Source organism: Muntiacus reevesi, chromosome 3, assembly GCF_963930625.1.
Source record: "Muntiacus reevesi chromosome 3, mMunRee1.1, whole genome shotgun sequence".
Classification (NCBI taxonomy): domain Eukaryota; kingdom Metazoa; phylum Chordata; class Mammalia; order Artiodactyla; family Cervidae; genus Muntiacus; species Muntiacus reevesi.
Genome location: NC_089251.1, coordinates 115,906,621 through 115,921,907, shown reverse-complemented (window position 1 = coordinate 115,921,907; position 15,287 = coordinate 115,906,621). Strand labels below are relative to the sequence as shown.

General features: G+C 40.2%; 1 protein-coding gene across 2 annotated transcripts in view; it reads right to left on the bottom strand.

Moving 5' to 3' along the window:
- The window catches only part of KHDRBS1 (KH RNA binding domain containing, signal transduction associated 1), a 33,756-nt gene that overhangs the window by 14,147 nt on the left and 4,322 nt on the right, over positions 1-15,287 (bottom strand). For both annotated transcript variants that reach the window (XR_010662411.1, XM_065930286.1), the window contains exons 2-6: positions 6,557-6,681; positions 5,273-5,389; positions 3,902-4,048; positions 1,088-1,221; positions 105-306 (exon numbers count right to left, since the gene is read on the bottom strand). Coding sequence is in view for 1 of the 2 variants with exons in the window: in XM_065930286.1 (XP_065786358.1) it covers positions 105-306; positions 1,088-1,221; positions 3,902-4,048; positions 5,273-5,389; positions 6,557-6,681 (725 nt within the window). In the remaining variant the exon portion in view is untranslated. The remainder of the gene's footprint in view (positions 1-104; positions 307-1,087; positions 1,222-3,901; positions 4,049-5,272; positions 5,390-6,556; positions 6,682-15,287) is intronic.

The window sequence follows — 15,287 nt, the reverse complement described above, 5'->3', positions numbered from 1 at the left end:
TAGGCAGCTCCTGCCACCTACATCAAGGGCCAAGGCCCTGTCACTCAACTTCCTGTGACGACCTGCTAGCTGTTAAGAAATGGCACGCTGTCCAAACATCTTACATATTCCTCATACGTCTCTGGCGCGGGCGGTGGAGGCAAAGGTATTCTCTGGATGCCTGCTGTCCGCGCTCTTGGAGCTGGGGCACCCCGCACAGTAGGCGGGGGTGGCACTCCTCGAGCCACAGTGGCACCTCTGGTGATGGCCCCTCTCACTGGTGTACCACGCACTAAAGCCCCCCGAGGCGGCCCAACGCCACGGCCCCTGCAAAGAAGAGTTTATTTTATTTAAAGAGTTTATTTTTAATAAATAGGCTACTTTCATGTTCAGACTTGTCTTAAAATTCTGGAGCTAGGTAGGAGATTTTATGATGCCTTCAAAACAGAGGAATGGGGACTTCCCTGGGGGTCCAGTGGTTAAGGCTCAGTGCTGTCACTGCTGTGGCCAGGGTTCAATTCCTGGTCCTAGAGTTAAGATCCCACAAGTTGTGCAGCACAGCCAAAACAAAACAAAACAAAAGAAAAACACAGAGGAATGTGTAGGTGGGTAAAGGACCCATTCCGGAAGGTTCCCCAGGCCCATGGTGGACCTGCTAATATATTATTAGTGCAGAATCTGTCTGAAGAGTCTGAATAGTCCATAAAGGTCAGTCAGCAAAGGTAAAATTCTTAAGTCAGAGACCATTTAAAAATGATGAAAACTGTTCAAAAGTTAAAAAAAAAAAAGTTTCAGCAGGACTGCTGCACCTGCTTACAGCCAAAGTAACCAAGATCTAAAATTCCACTTTTTTTTTTTTTTTTTTTTGCTGTTCCGCATGACTTGCAGGATCTCAGTTTCCCTGACTAGGGACTGAACCTGGGTCACAGAAGTGAACGTGCCAAATCTTAACCACTAGACAACCAAGGAACACTCTAGAACTCCACTCTTGATGCAACATACACATCCGGAGACCCCTTCTAAGCTGGAAATAAGAGCAGCAGTAAGACACACATGGCACTAGCAGTCAAATTTACATCCCATTTCTAGCTGTCTCTATTATTTTTACCTGGGAACAGGTGGAGGAGGAGGTGCAGCTCCCCGGCCTCGCACTGGCACCCCACGTCCACGGGAGGGCTCTGGTACTCCATTCAAGTAGGAAAGCTCTAGAAATTGCTCCTGGCAGATATCATCCATCATATCCTGTGGATAAAAAATAATGAGGAGTATTGTGCAACATCTCTACCTTCTGCTGAGAAGTCATCTAGCCCACATGAGCCTTGGATACGAAGAACAACTTTGAAAACCCAGAAGAAATCTCAGATTATTCATTCTCTGAAGTCAAATGGCACGCTACCTGTCACCTCTTTGAGGAAAATCTTGATGGTAGGCCCCTCATCATTCAGATGAAGTTCTTCATGATGTGGTCCCTGCCTAGCTCTCCAGATCACTTCCATCCTCTATCCATGTATAACCTCCTTTCAAGCCATGCTGAACAACCTGCAGTTCAGAACACGGCATACTCATACACATCCATTCTTGCAAACAGTTTCCTTTTCCTGGAATAATAAAAGCCACTACCATTAATTAAGCTCTACAACTGGGTACCATATAATAAGCCTTACATAGGGTTTTCAGTTTAATCTTCAAAATAATCCTGAAGTAGGCAGATCTTCCCATCTGGGAAAACAGATTCAGAAAGCATAAAGCAATCAATATAAGCACAGACATAGAGCTAGTGAGTGGCAGATTCTATGTTAATTCAGAATTACTTATCTCCAAAATCTAGGCTTTGAATCATTAATGTCTCAATTAATCAATACATTATTGCCTTTTTTGGTCTACCTGAAGGACTCTAGTTCTTACAAGATTTAATCAAAAGTATTACCTTACCTCTTTTGAAAAACTTTATCAAAAAAAAAAAAAAAAAAAAGAAAGAAAGAAAAACTTTCTCTTGATGCCAGCTCCTCACTCTCGCCTTTTCCCACGGCACAATGTAATTTTCTCTAAGCACTTACCACATCATTTTAAAAATGTCTATCTGTCTTTCTCACTAGGTTATAAGCTCTTCAAGAGCCATTTCTGTAACTTCAGACCCAAGCATAGTATTCAGCACCTACCAGATACTTAACAAATATTTGGGATGACAAGGAAACTGAGGCTCAAAAAAGTGATTATCCAAGATGATTCAGATAAAGTGCCCAGCCCAGTGCTCTTCCTACTGTACCAGTTTCTAAGGGGAAAACGGAGGGCTCTGGTCATGGATGCAAAAACAGGCTCATTTGTTTTCTTCATAAGGAGGAAGAACTGAGTCAAATGCCATTTGTAAATCTTTTCATATATTTCCTGATGAGAGTCATTCAGTCTCAATACTTAGTGCACTTTTATATATCCCAGGTGTATACAGCTTCTAGAAGATTCTAGTCACCACAGAGATGCTCCCTCTACCCCCTGACTCTTCACCTCTTCCTACCTTACCCATTTCTACTGCTTGAGACTCACATTACAGAATCAAGTGATCAATGATGGGCCATTTGCTCAGATTTCTCTAGCTGCCATACTGAGGAAACCCAGATCTCCTTGGTAGGCTTCTTTTTTAAAGACCCACTTACATGGAAGCCTTGGAGATGTAGCTCTTTTCAGAAATATGCTGAGATTAATGATAAAGAGAAGATGGGCATTCCTTTGCAGTTCTTCAGAAAATGGATGGCTCAGGATGCTTCAATACATACCTCAAAGAGTAAAGAAGCCCCTCAAGGGAAAATTTACCAGCTCTGAGTTTTTTCTAGGATATTTTAAATATGCTGTTTCAAGTTGAACATTCTAATGACGACATACTTAGAAGCAGAGCAGCTGCTTAGACACTTGAGACAGTGCTGGAATCCTTGGAGCTCACCATTAGAGAGACACACTGCCTATAAATTTTTGCTCTGCCAATTCTCACATCCTCTGACAGTTCCAACTCCCTCATTTTACATGTATAAGAAAACCAAGAACTATGTATCATCTCTTCTCAGTGATGAAACTATAATGCTTACTCAATTCTAGTTGAATAGTACTCCAAATGCTTCCTAAGGTTCCAGAGTCTTCTTTGGTTATTAAATATTGAACAGTAAGTAGTATGTTAACTCTGAAAACTACCAGGTCTTGTCAAAAGGCAAAAAGTCATCATATCCTACTTATTCGAAGAATGAATAACCTCTGACCAGATGGAAATAAGGAAGACAGGTAACCTGGTCTGTTCTAACTCTTCCAAGGCCTTAATTACATTCTGAAAGAAGCTATACACCAATCTGTTTAATGTCATCAACAGTTAAGCCTACAACTATCATGCCTCCTTCAAATCAACTTTACTTGAGTAAACTCCTCCAGGATAGAGTCTTGAATGCACCCAGGTCAGAATTTAACCCATTAACACTGGAGGCCAGATAACACTTCTTGCTGTTTACCATCACCTAGACTCTCAAGAGTCTATACTATAACTCCTTAAGTGCAGGGGGTTACAACCACCTTCACCATTTTCTTATCATAACCTCCTGGTTCCATACTAGCGCCAAAATACTTAATTTATTGAAGACCTTGTTAAATCTTTGTTAACCAGATGTTAGAATGCAAGACACACTGTAGATCCAAGATATTGACAAAACATAATGGCATACAACTAAAATCACATCAGACCAGGAGTGGTAGAATGGCCTCAGGGCACAGTGGTTTGAGAACTAGGTACATGTAATGAACTACCTCAGAAAAATGAACATAAATGAAGAACTGGATATGCAATTTCAGGTTATGCAGAGACCCTGGTTAAGAACCTCTGCCTTAGCAATAAGCAAAAGATGCCAGTTTCTCTTGCTCAAATGATACAGGATATGGATTTCCTTACTGGTACTAGAAACTTCTTGACTTCCTCCATAGCATGGGCCATAAGAGCATAAGCCTCACATGGGGGTCCAAAGACTTCAATGAAGACATGCAGATCCATATTCAAGTGGGCATACTTGGGGTCTCCACCTTTGCGCAACTCTTCCTCCTGTGGAAAAATGCACAAAAACATCATTATCATTTGGACTACGGAGAAAATGACACCTTTACCATTAGGCCAAAGGGACAGTAAGAAATGACTCCAACACCTAAAAAAACCCCAGTAAAGTGCAAGAAAAAAGTAAAACAAACTCTGGAGTATAGCAATTTACACAGTCTGCTAAACCTGCAATTGGTCTGCTGCTAAAAGCTAACTGTTGTTCTGAATGGCTGGTGTATTCATTGGAGCTCTTATTAGAACGTACAGCAGAGACAAACTTAATTCCAGTTTCATTCAGATAACAGCTGTTTGCCAAGCATCCATTCATTCATTAATTGTCAAGCATTTGCTTTTATTAATAAATCCCAGGTAGAGCTGTTAATCACCAGCTCTTCTGATCTGCTTGTATAGAGAAGGAAAAAAGTCAGGACAGAGAGAAGAAAATCTCATGTACACCTCATTAAATAGAGTCTTATACTTCAGCTCTAATTGTATTCATCCAATGAGAAATGTTGGGAGGAAAAAGAAGAGGGTCTGAGAAAATGTTCATCAATTAGGCTGCATAGAAGGAGGCCTGAAAGAGTAAGTGTTTAGGCTGGAGCAGGTTATGTCTCATCTAAAAAGCTGATTCTAGAAAGCTAAGACTATTCTATTTGGTGGGAAGTTTCTCCACACTTAGAGACTCTGAGTATAAAGAATACGGGGCTATGGCATGGGAAAAAATAAGCTCTGGATTCTATTGTCAGGATTACTCATGGTTCCTTCTGTAACATCTTCCTTTAGCACGCCTCACATTCCAGCTGGCTATAAAACCAACCAGCCAACTAATCCTCAAACTCACCTGCACTCACAACACTATTGCTCACACTTTTCCACACTAACTGGAAAAAGAATGCTGTTCACATTTTAGTGTCTTTAGTCTGGGTAAGTTTCAGTACATTCAGCATCCCCTTCCAAGTTTTCCTAGATAAGCTTATTAAGGCCAAAGCTGCTACTGCTATTTCCATTACTACACAGTGAAGTCAGAAAGAAAATAATTACCAGGACCTATCAAGGTTCTTCTGGGGTTGCCAAATTAAATTAGCTGGTCTACAATCTCTCACATCCAATGTAAATCTAAGGGAATCACTTTCAGTGCACACACAAGAACCAGCCTCCATAAGGGACCCATGCTGGACTCCAGGCTACTGGAAGGCATGAGGGTGTCTTCTTGCCTCATTAGCATGAGCTTACCTTGGCTTTGTCTCTCATCGAGCCCTTTCCCAACACAGAAATCTTTGCACCAGTCTCCTCTTGCAGTCTTTTGATTGTATTTCCTTGTGGTCCAAGGATCTTTCCCACAAAATTGAACTGAGAGAAAATAAAGACAGATTTCTAAATGTATATGTTCCTATAAAATATCTCCACGTGTATTATTTATCTTCAATAATCCTATAAAGTAAGTAGAGTACTAACCACTCCCATTTTACTGAAGGATATACTGAAGTGGTACTGATAAAATTGATTAGCCAAAGGTTATACAATTGGAAAGAAGCTTCTTGGGTGGCTCAGGAGTAAAGAATCCATCTGCCAATGCAGGAGATGCGGGTTCGATCTCTGGGTTGCGAAGACCCCTGGAGGAGGAAATGGCAACCTATTCCTGTATTCTTGCCTGGAAAATCCCAGGGGCAGAGGAGACTGGCAGGCTACAGTCACTGGGGTCACAATGAGTTGGACATGAGTGAGCAACTGAGCATGGCATGGCACAAAACTGCAAAGTGGCAGCTCTAGGACTTGAATTTCTTGATGCAGTGTGGGGCTCTTTCCATATCATCACACCACAGCTCTTTGTAATTTAACAAACACAGACGTTTTTAAGGCAGTTACTTCAGAACAGAACAGACATATGGTACCCTTTGATAGTACTGGTCTGACTGACTAAAACTAGTTGTTTTCAAAAAAAAAAAAAAAGGAATAGTAGAAACCATTTATTTAAAAGTGAAACTTTGGGAATTCCCTTGAGGTTCACTGGTTAAAACTGTGTGCTTCCACTGCAAGGGTTACAGGTTCCATTCCTGGTCAGGGAACTAAGATACCACAAGTAGTACAGCCCAAATCAAAAACAAACAAGAGCAAAAAAAGTTTGAGTAAGAAATAAAATTAGCTTATTCATTGTGTCACAAGGATTTGTGTTGTATTTCCTTCATTTAAACTTCAGCTCAATCTTTTGACAAAGAACAATTAGGGTTTAAATTTTTTCCTTTAAACTTGGAAGCTAAACAAACATTTGAGAAGGAAATTCCTTTTTTGATAATAAAAGATGATCATATTTCCTTCCTGGCTGTAGATACGCTATTAGCTATGGACCTGTATGTTTCAGCTGCTGGATACAGTCGTTACCAGCATGGGACAGAACCTTTACCAGGTTCCCAATCTCTGTGAATCTTTTGTTACAGCCTGTGCTACAAGACACACCACATACTATATACTCCCATACTACAAAGACAACTCAAAGAAAGGAGGCACTCTCTCCCTTACCTTGGGATACTGCTTGACAGGTATCAGAACCCTCTCCTTCAGCTTCATGTTCTTGTGAGAAAATAAATCCAAGTAATTCTCCTCATCGTCCTTTTTTGAATCCCCTTTCTGAATCTTCTCAATTTCTGAATAGGACAAACAGAAATTTAATTTAGCTTTGTTCTTTTAAATAAAGGCAAAATTCTGAGTCTACTTAAAGCAGTAAGACGGAATACTGTGTAATGAGACCAAATATTAACGAATAGTTCAGATGAATAGTGCCTTAATTTTAAATAGAGACAGCACCGAAGCTAGATGAAGTTGACTAGGAAACCGAAAGCCTGCTTCCTTTTATTTATTTGGCTGTGTTGCCTCTCAGTTGTGGCATGTGGGATGGTCTTTGAGGCATGTGGGATCCTTGCTGCACATGACTCTCTAGTTTTTTGGCTTGCAAGCTTAGTTGCTGCACCACATGTGGGATCTTAGTTCCCTGATCAGGGATTGAACCCACGTCCCCTGCATTGGAAGTCTGGAGTCCTAACCACTGAACTACCAGGGAAGTCTCAAAGCCTCCTTCTAATAAGGGCAGTTTGCTCTTCCACTTTCAGCTGAAACAGTTTCAGTCAAATGTTCTTAAGAACAGACAGGAGTGACAAGAGGAAACGGGGATTAAACAAACTGGAAAAAATTAAAATCTGCATCAAGAAAAAGTACAAAACCATATCTTTCTTCTTCTTCTATTTACTTATTCTGGCTGCACTGGATCTTTGTTGCTGCACTTGGGCTTTCTCCAGGCATGAAGAGCGGGGGCTACTCTCCAGTGGCAGAGCTTGCGCTTCTCATTGCGGTGGTTTCTCTTGCTGTGGAGCACAACCCCAAGGTGAGTGGGCTCAGTAGTTGTGCTACACGGGCTTAGCTGCCCTGAGGCAAGTGGAATTTTCCTGGACCAGGGATCAAATCCATGTCCCCTGCATTGGCAGATGGACTCTTAACCACTAGACCACCAGGGAAGTCCCCAAAGTTGTATCTTAATGAAGAGACAAAGTTAATTTAAATACACAACTGAGAGTCCTATTAAAATTTTGTAACAGTAGTGCTTTGGATAGTAGTAGTCCTTAAAAGTTTGAAAGACCTGGGTTTACTCTGCCACTCACTAGTTGTGTGAATTCTGAAAAGTTTAACTGCTCTAAACTTTGATGTCCTCATTCGTAAAATGGAGGCAATATCTACTTCAAGAGGTTGCTATAAAGACAGAATAAAATAAAATGCAGGGACTTCCTTGGTGTTCTGGTGGCTGGGACTCCTCTCTCCCAATGCAGCAGGGCCTAAGTTTGATCCCTGGTCAGGGAACTAGATCCTGCATGTGGCAATGAAAAAGATCCTGTATGCCGCAACTAAGACCTGGCACAGCCAAATAAATAAAATAAAATATGCAAATATGCTAATTAAAGCCCATTCCTTTCTTTCTGCTTTTCCTTTTGGCCATGTAGGATCTTAGTTCTACCCCTTGCAGAAGTCCGGAGTCTTCACCACTGGACCACCAGTGAAGTCCTAAAAGCACATTTCTTGGGAAGTGGTTTAATATCTACTTAACGCTCTCTAGCCCAAATTCACTCAGTGTCCTAAAGGAAAAAAATGCACCAACGTAATTTTAATTCACAGGTTAAGACAGTTTCATCAGCTAGAACCTTAGTATCCCAAGAGATTCCTATCATTAGGGAACTCCATTCATTCAGTGATTCCAAGTGTTTGAGTGCTTCCTATGGTGAGGCACATGAAGGGACAGATACAGGTATGATCACTAAGCACCATGGAAAACTTACTAAGGGCCAGGCACCTGGCCCTGTAAAGTATAGGAAAAACCACACAACCAGTCAGACATGGTCCCAATCTCCACTGTGTCTATATACAAGGGGTATACAAAGCTGGCAATGAAGAATAGTTAACAGCCACAACAGAAGTACTAACAGAGATGACAGCAAAGCATGGAGGCAATGAATACCAGCAACTAAAATGTTATACTATGGTCCACTGAGAATAAAAAAAAATTTTACACGTCCTAAAATCAGTGGAACACTCTAACTAACACAATGTTCTCCTTATACAACAATTCCAGTTTCTACCTTCCATATTTTTAAAAACTTTTTGGCCATGCCGAGGGGCATGTGGGATCTTAGTTCCCTAAGCAGGAATCAAATCTGTGCCCTCTGCACTGGCAACGTGGAGTCTTAACCATGGGACCAGCAGGGAAGTCCCTATCTTCTGCAATTTTAAGATAAGGGTTCTCAAACTTCAATATACAGCAGGATCATCTCGATGGCTTGTTCAACTAGACTGCTGGGACCCAATCCCAGTCTGGGATTGCATTTAGGATTGTGTTAGGAATCTGCATTTAAAACCAGTGACCAGGTGATGCTGATACTGCTGCCCTAAGGTTCACACTTTGAAAACCACTAGTTCAATATATGGGCTTCCCTTCTGGCTCAGACAGTAAAGAATCCGCCTCAAATGTGGGAGATCCAGGTTCGATCCCTGAGTCAGAAGATCCTTCGGAGAAGGAAATGGCAATCCACTCCAGTATTTTTGCCTAGAGAGTTCCATGGACAGAGGAGCCTGGTGGACCTTCAGTATATAAAGACATAATACTTCAAACACATTCTGCAAATCTAAACCTTTAACAAACTTTTAAAATAACTATTTAGACTAAAATAATCTAGCTATGATGTACACAGATGAAGGAAAGTTACTGAGACTCACAGAGTTCAGAATTCCAAACTGAAGGCTTCTCTGTTTATTAAAAAGCCTAAATTGAGACGTTATACACTATAGAACCATAAATGACAGTGCTCTTTGCATTCCTATTTTTCATTGCTTGGAGTAGAAAGCAAATTTGACCTTACAATCAACAGACTAAATGCTTCATTCAACACCCTATTTGTTTACGGTTTCACTGCCTGTATATCCTGACCTCCACCCCTTCCCACTTACTGCTAATATTAACCTTGCAGTCACTGGTTTTGAGCTACCATCTCTGAACACACCTCTTCTAGAGCTTCTGGGCTGGTAAACTGGGTATTTAAAATCTTCAAATGTCCCATAGGGACAAAGATGCCACATTTCAAATCAGAATACACCACTGAGGAGCTTCTAAAAATGTGGAACAAGTTATATACGTCATCTCATCTATGTCTCTGTGTGTTCTAACTGCTGCCATCTAGTTAGGCCCTTCAGCTGTACTTTATACCACTTTCCAGAAACTTTAATTGGTCAAAACAAGAAGCTAAGACTCAAAATCTGTTAATCTGTATTCCCACAGGAAGCAGGGCTGCAAAAATTGAACCCAATAGTAAGGTTCAATATCAATGAAATGTGCCCTGTTAATATAAGGCCTTTCTAAAACATGGATCTGGGACTTCCCTGGTGGTCCAGTGTTTAAATAAGACTCTCTGCTCCCAATACAGGGGGCCTGGGGTTTGATCCCTGGTTGGGCAACTAGATCCCACACACCCCAACTAAGACCTGGCACAAACAAATAAAAAACAATAAATAAGCAAAAATTTAAAACACAGATCCTTCTGCTATGTTTTGAATGAGGTAGATTTAATTAGGATCCTCTTGTCCACTTACCTTACAATTTTAAAAATACTGTTAAAGCATTTTTTAGAGAATTTCGAGAACAGTGATTTAAATTAAACAGGACTGAAAAGATAAATCAATCAGTGGGTTAGCCTAGAAAGCAAAAGAAGCAATTTGAGCCTTCAAAGAGGGTCACCTTCCACTTTCGGAAGGGGAAGGACCAATCTTTTTCAGTGCCTACAATGCATCAAATTCTATACAAATATGACCCCATTTATACTCAAACATTACTGGGTGAAGCAGTTGGTACTATCCCTATTTTACAACTGAAGAAACAAACTCAGAGAAGTTAAATCTCTAAGTCAGAAAGCTGTTGAAGTACCCAAATAAGGATTAAAACCCAGGCTTTCTCTAACTTCAAACCTCATGCTTTTATTATTGCCTCTCAATAGGGAGAGAGGGGCACACTTTATTTAATCGAAAAAAGAGCTGATTTTGTAAAGTTTTGGGAAGTTCAGCTTATACCCCTAGACACTGTCATCCAGCTAAATGCAACAAAAGGGCTCTATCGACACCTCAGATGTTCAGCTGCCTGATCTTTTTCTTTTTCAATTTCTCTCCTTGGCCTCACTTCTTGCGGAGAGCTAACAAGCAGGCTGTAAAGGGGAGAGAAAAAAAAAAAAAAAGGTGAAGCTTCCTAAAAATGCCTTACCCGCAGGCAAAAGTACTTCTAGACAATCTTTGTGAAACTGACTCCTTTAAAAGATCTTTGCTTGGGTCTCTGGAGACCTTGGATGTCCCAAGAGTCAAAGAAAGAAAAAGTATCCTGTAAACAACACAGAGAGGTGACCCGTTTGGTTCAGAGTCAGATGCTGACCATAATCATTATCTTACCCTTTTGGGTTTCCCTTTGTCTTTATAATGAGGATTATCCTCACTTAACAGGTGAAGAAATCCTGTCCAACATCACAAAATTAAAGACAGAGCAGGTATTTAAACCCAGGTTATTCTGTATGTCAGTTAGCAAATTCAACCAGTCTTGTGGCATTTCTTCTACTACAACTTAATCTTTCGTTTTTTTTGGGTAGGCCTTATTACAACCAGATTGTAAGTGCCAAAGGATGAGAACTGCTTTTTAAATGTATGTCTGAGAGGAAAGAACCTGAGTTTTGAAGCTGAACAGAACTGGGTGTGAGTCCCAACTCTGCTACATGCTTGCTGTATGACCTTGGGACAAGCTGTTAAACCTCAGTCTTCCTTCTTAATTTTAAAAAGGAAGATTTTTGGGGAGACTGCCCTGGTGGTCCAGTGGCTAAGACACCGAGCTCCGAATGCAGGGGACCTGGGTTCAATCCGTGGTCAGGGAACTAGATCCCACATGTTGCAAGTGAGAATTTGCATGCCACAACTAAAGACTGAAGATCCCACGTTTGGGCTGGATCTTCCAAAGATCTTCTGGCCACTAAGACCCAGTACAGACAAATAAATAAACATTTTAAAAAAAAAAAAGGAAGATTTTTTTTTTAACAGAAAAAAGATTTCACAAACAGAAAAATATTAATCCTAGAGAAGTTTGAAAAAATTATATACAGATTCTATCAACTGGACTGGCTTAACTAAAAATGACTATCATGTACAATCCATTAACTGAACATTTAATAAATGCTACATAGAGAGCAAGACAGTCGTGATTTTCTGACTAAGGCATCCAGAGACAGTGTTTCTAGAAGGGCAAGATTCACATGGTATCTGCTCCAAAAGGTCAGGAGTCACGCCCTCCTCCATACTATCAATGTATTCAGTTCAAACACAATAACAACAGCACTCCTTCCTCTGTTAACAACAATTTCTGGACCACTTCATCACTGAACTATCTGCCTAATACAATGCCTAATAGACAACAAGCATCCATAAACATGTATCAAATTAAAGAAATATAGCATTAACACTCCCAACTTCCCTAAACAATTCATATAACTTTACCACTCCCAAGTTTATAGTTCTCTGCCCTGTATCCTGTTGGTAAATCCTTTTGGATTCACAAGTCCAGTAAGTTTACTAACTTTGTATAAAGCCACTCCATTCTTTTCATTTTTTGAATTACTTATTATGTAAAGCAAGAACACAGAGCTATAGATTTTTAATTTTATTTAGGGTCATGAGCCCTTACAGACTAGCTCCCCAGAAAAACAGACACGGTATTTCACAAACAATGTTGACTAAGGGTGGGTACTGGCTCAAAAAAAAAAAAAAAAAAATCCTTCAAAACCTGAGTTAAGAGCCCTCTAGAAAGTAAGTGAAGTCGCTCAGTCGTGTCCAACTCTCTGCGACCCCATGGGACTGTAGCTGACCAGGCTCCTCAGGCAGGAGTACTGGAGTGGGTTGCCATTTCCTTCTCCAGGGGACCTTCCCAACCCAGGGACTGAAGCCGGGTCTCCCGCACTGCAGGTGGACGGTTTACTGTCTGAGCCACCACGGAAGCCCAAGAGCCCTCTAAGAGTGGTTCAGTCCTCATATTCCAAGATAATGGCAAACTCTACCATGACCTACTGACCATGGTCTCCCAAATCTCTTTCTTAGGGTACAACTTATAGTTTAGGGCTTCTTTTCCTTTTAAAAACAAAACAAACAAACCACTTTATCTTAAGATAATTGTAGATTTACATGCAGTTTTAAGAAATAAAAGATCTCCTATATCCTTCACCCACTATTCTCTACAACATTTTGCATGTCTATAATACAATACCATAACCAAAAAATGCAAATAAAATCTACTGACTTTATTTGGATTTCACCAGCTTCGCAAGGACATATGTATGTCTGCACGTGTATGCCTAGCTCCATGCAATTTAATCAGATTCATGTGATCACCACCAGAGTCAGTACAGAACAATTTCAGTACAGTACAGAACACAAAGATCCCTCATGCTACACTTTTATAGGCACAGTCACCTCCCTTCCTCTCTCCTTCACACTGGCAATCACTGATGTTCTCCAACTCAATTATTTTGTCTTTTCAAGAATGTTAAATTAATGGAATTATACAGTATGTAATCTTTTGAGATTGGCTTTTTCATTCAGCGTATTCTCTTGAGGAAATTCCTTGGCTGTCTGGTGGTTAGGGCTTGGTGCTTTCCCACCAGGGCTGGGGTTCAATCCCTGGTCAGGGAATCAAGATCTTACAAGCTGCGAGGCCTGACCACCACCCCCTCAATTTCTTGAGATATCTTAAGTTGTTGCATTTATTAATAGTTCATTTCTTTCTTTACTGTTGAGTAGTATTTCATGATATGGATTATCACAGCAAAACTATTCATCAACTGGACAGACATGGCTTATATCCAGTTCTCGGCTATTATGAACATTCATGTACAGGTTTCCTATGAATGTGAGTTCTAATTTTTCTGGGATAAATGCCCACAAGTATATTTGCTGAGTTGTATGGTACACACATGTTGAATTTTGTTAAAAACTGCTTTATCTGAAATTTACGCATGCTAACAATATTTTAGTTAATTTTGCTGGCATTACATGTTCCATAAAAACAACACTGTACCACATGGATAAAGCCTTATGGGACTGACCTTTTCACCTAACATTAGATTTCTAAGATCTCTCCATGTTGTGGCATTCAACTATAGTTTTCATTTTCACTGCTGTGTAAGTTATTCATTTTGAAAACTTTTCAGTATCTAATCAATGATGAAATAAGGTACACCATTTTATTACTGAAGCATTCACGAACAAAAGTTTGAGCATATTCCCAATACATTCCTACTTTCCTAGATAACCAACCATGAAGTTGTTGCAAATGGTAAATTCTGCCTCTTTCTTCCCTAGTATTTATATTCATACCTACAAGACATCCCTCAGTGTCCCAAGAAGATTGGTCCCAGGACCACACCCCCCTACCAAAATAAGAGGGTTTCAAATACCTTATATAAAATGACACAGTACTTGTAGATAACCTACACACATCCTCTTGTATACTTCTAATCATCTCTAGATTACTTATAACGTCTAATATAATGTAAATAGTTGTAAATACAAGGTAAACCACTGCAAAGTCAATTCAAGTTCTATTTTTTGGAAATTTTGGAATCCCCCTACTCCTGAATATTTTTGATTCACTGTTGGCTGAATTCATATACATGATGAAACTCTGGATGTAGACAGCCATTATTTGGTCTATAGTTCCTCTGCAATTCCACTTTTTGGGTTTAATAGGTCTTGCTAGAGGTCTGTACAATCATAGCTACAGTTTTTCCAGTTGTCATGTACAGATGTGAGAGTTGAACCATAAAAAATGCTGAGTGCAGAAGAACTGATGCTTTCAAATTATGGTGCTGGAGAAGACACTTGAGAGCCTCTATCAGTCAATCCCAAAGGAAATCAACCCTGAATTCACTGGAAGGACTGACAGTGAAGCTCCAATATTTGACCACCTGATGTGAAGAGCTGACTCACTGGAAAAATTCCTGATGCTGGGAAAGGCTGAGGGCAGGAGAAGGGGCTGACAGAGGATGAGATGGTTGGATAGCCTCACCAACTCAATGGATGTGAGTTTGCGCAAACTCTGGGGATAGTGAAGGATAGGGAAGTCTGGCTGACTGCAGTCCATGGGGTCACAAAGAATCAGACACGACTCAGATGTATTTAAATACATCAAAAAAGATGTATTTCCATAGCACATTTCGAATTAAATACAGAAATTAACTCTTTTGAAATTTCAATAGGTTTCTGTTTGGAAAGATTCTGCGCTGACGTGGTTCTTTTTGGCCTTGCCATGCTGCATGCAGGATCTGTTTCCTAACCAGAGATCAAACCCATGCCCTGGGCAGTGGAAGCAGAGAGTCTTAACCACTGGACCACCAGGGAAGTCCCTGCACTGAGTGCTTTTGGAAAATGAACTGCTGAGTATCCTTTCAAGATCATCCGGGGATTGCTAATCTATTCAAAATGTTCACTTATCCCTGAGTCATTTATACTGACTTGTATTTTCCCAGTTATAAAAAGTAGAAAAAGAACACTGATATATATAAAAACATCTTATGTTTATTATGTAAGTATTTAACACAAATAATATGATAAATTATTTGTTTCAGGAAACAAGCATGGGTACCCTGAGAGTCCTTGTACATCTGCAAACGCATTTAATTGTCATCATAGTTGATTA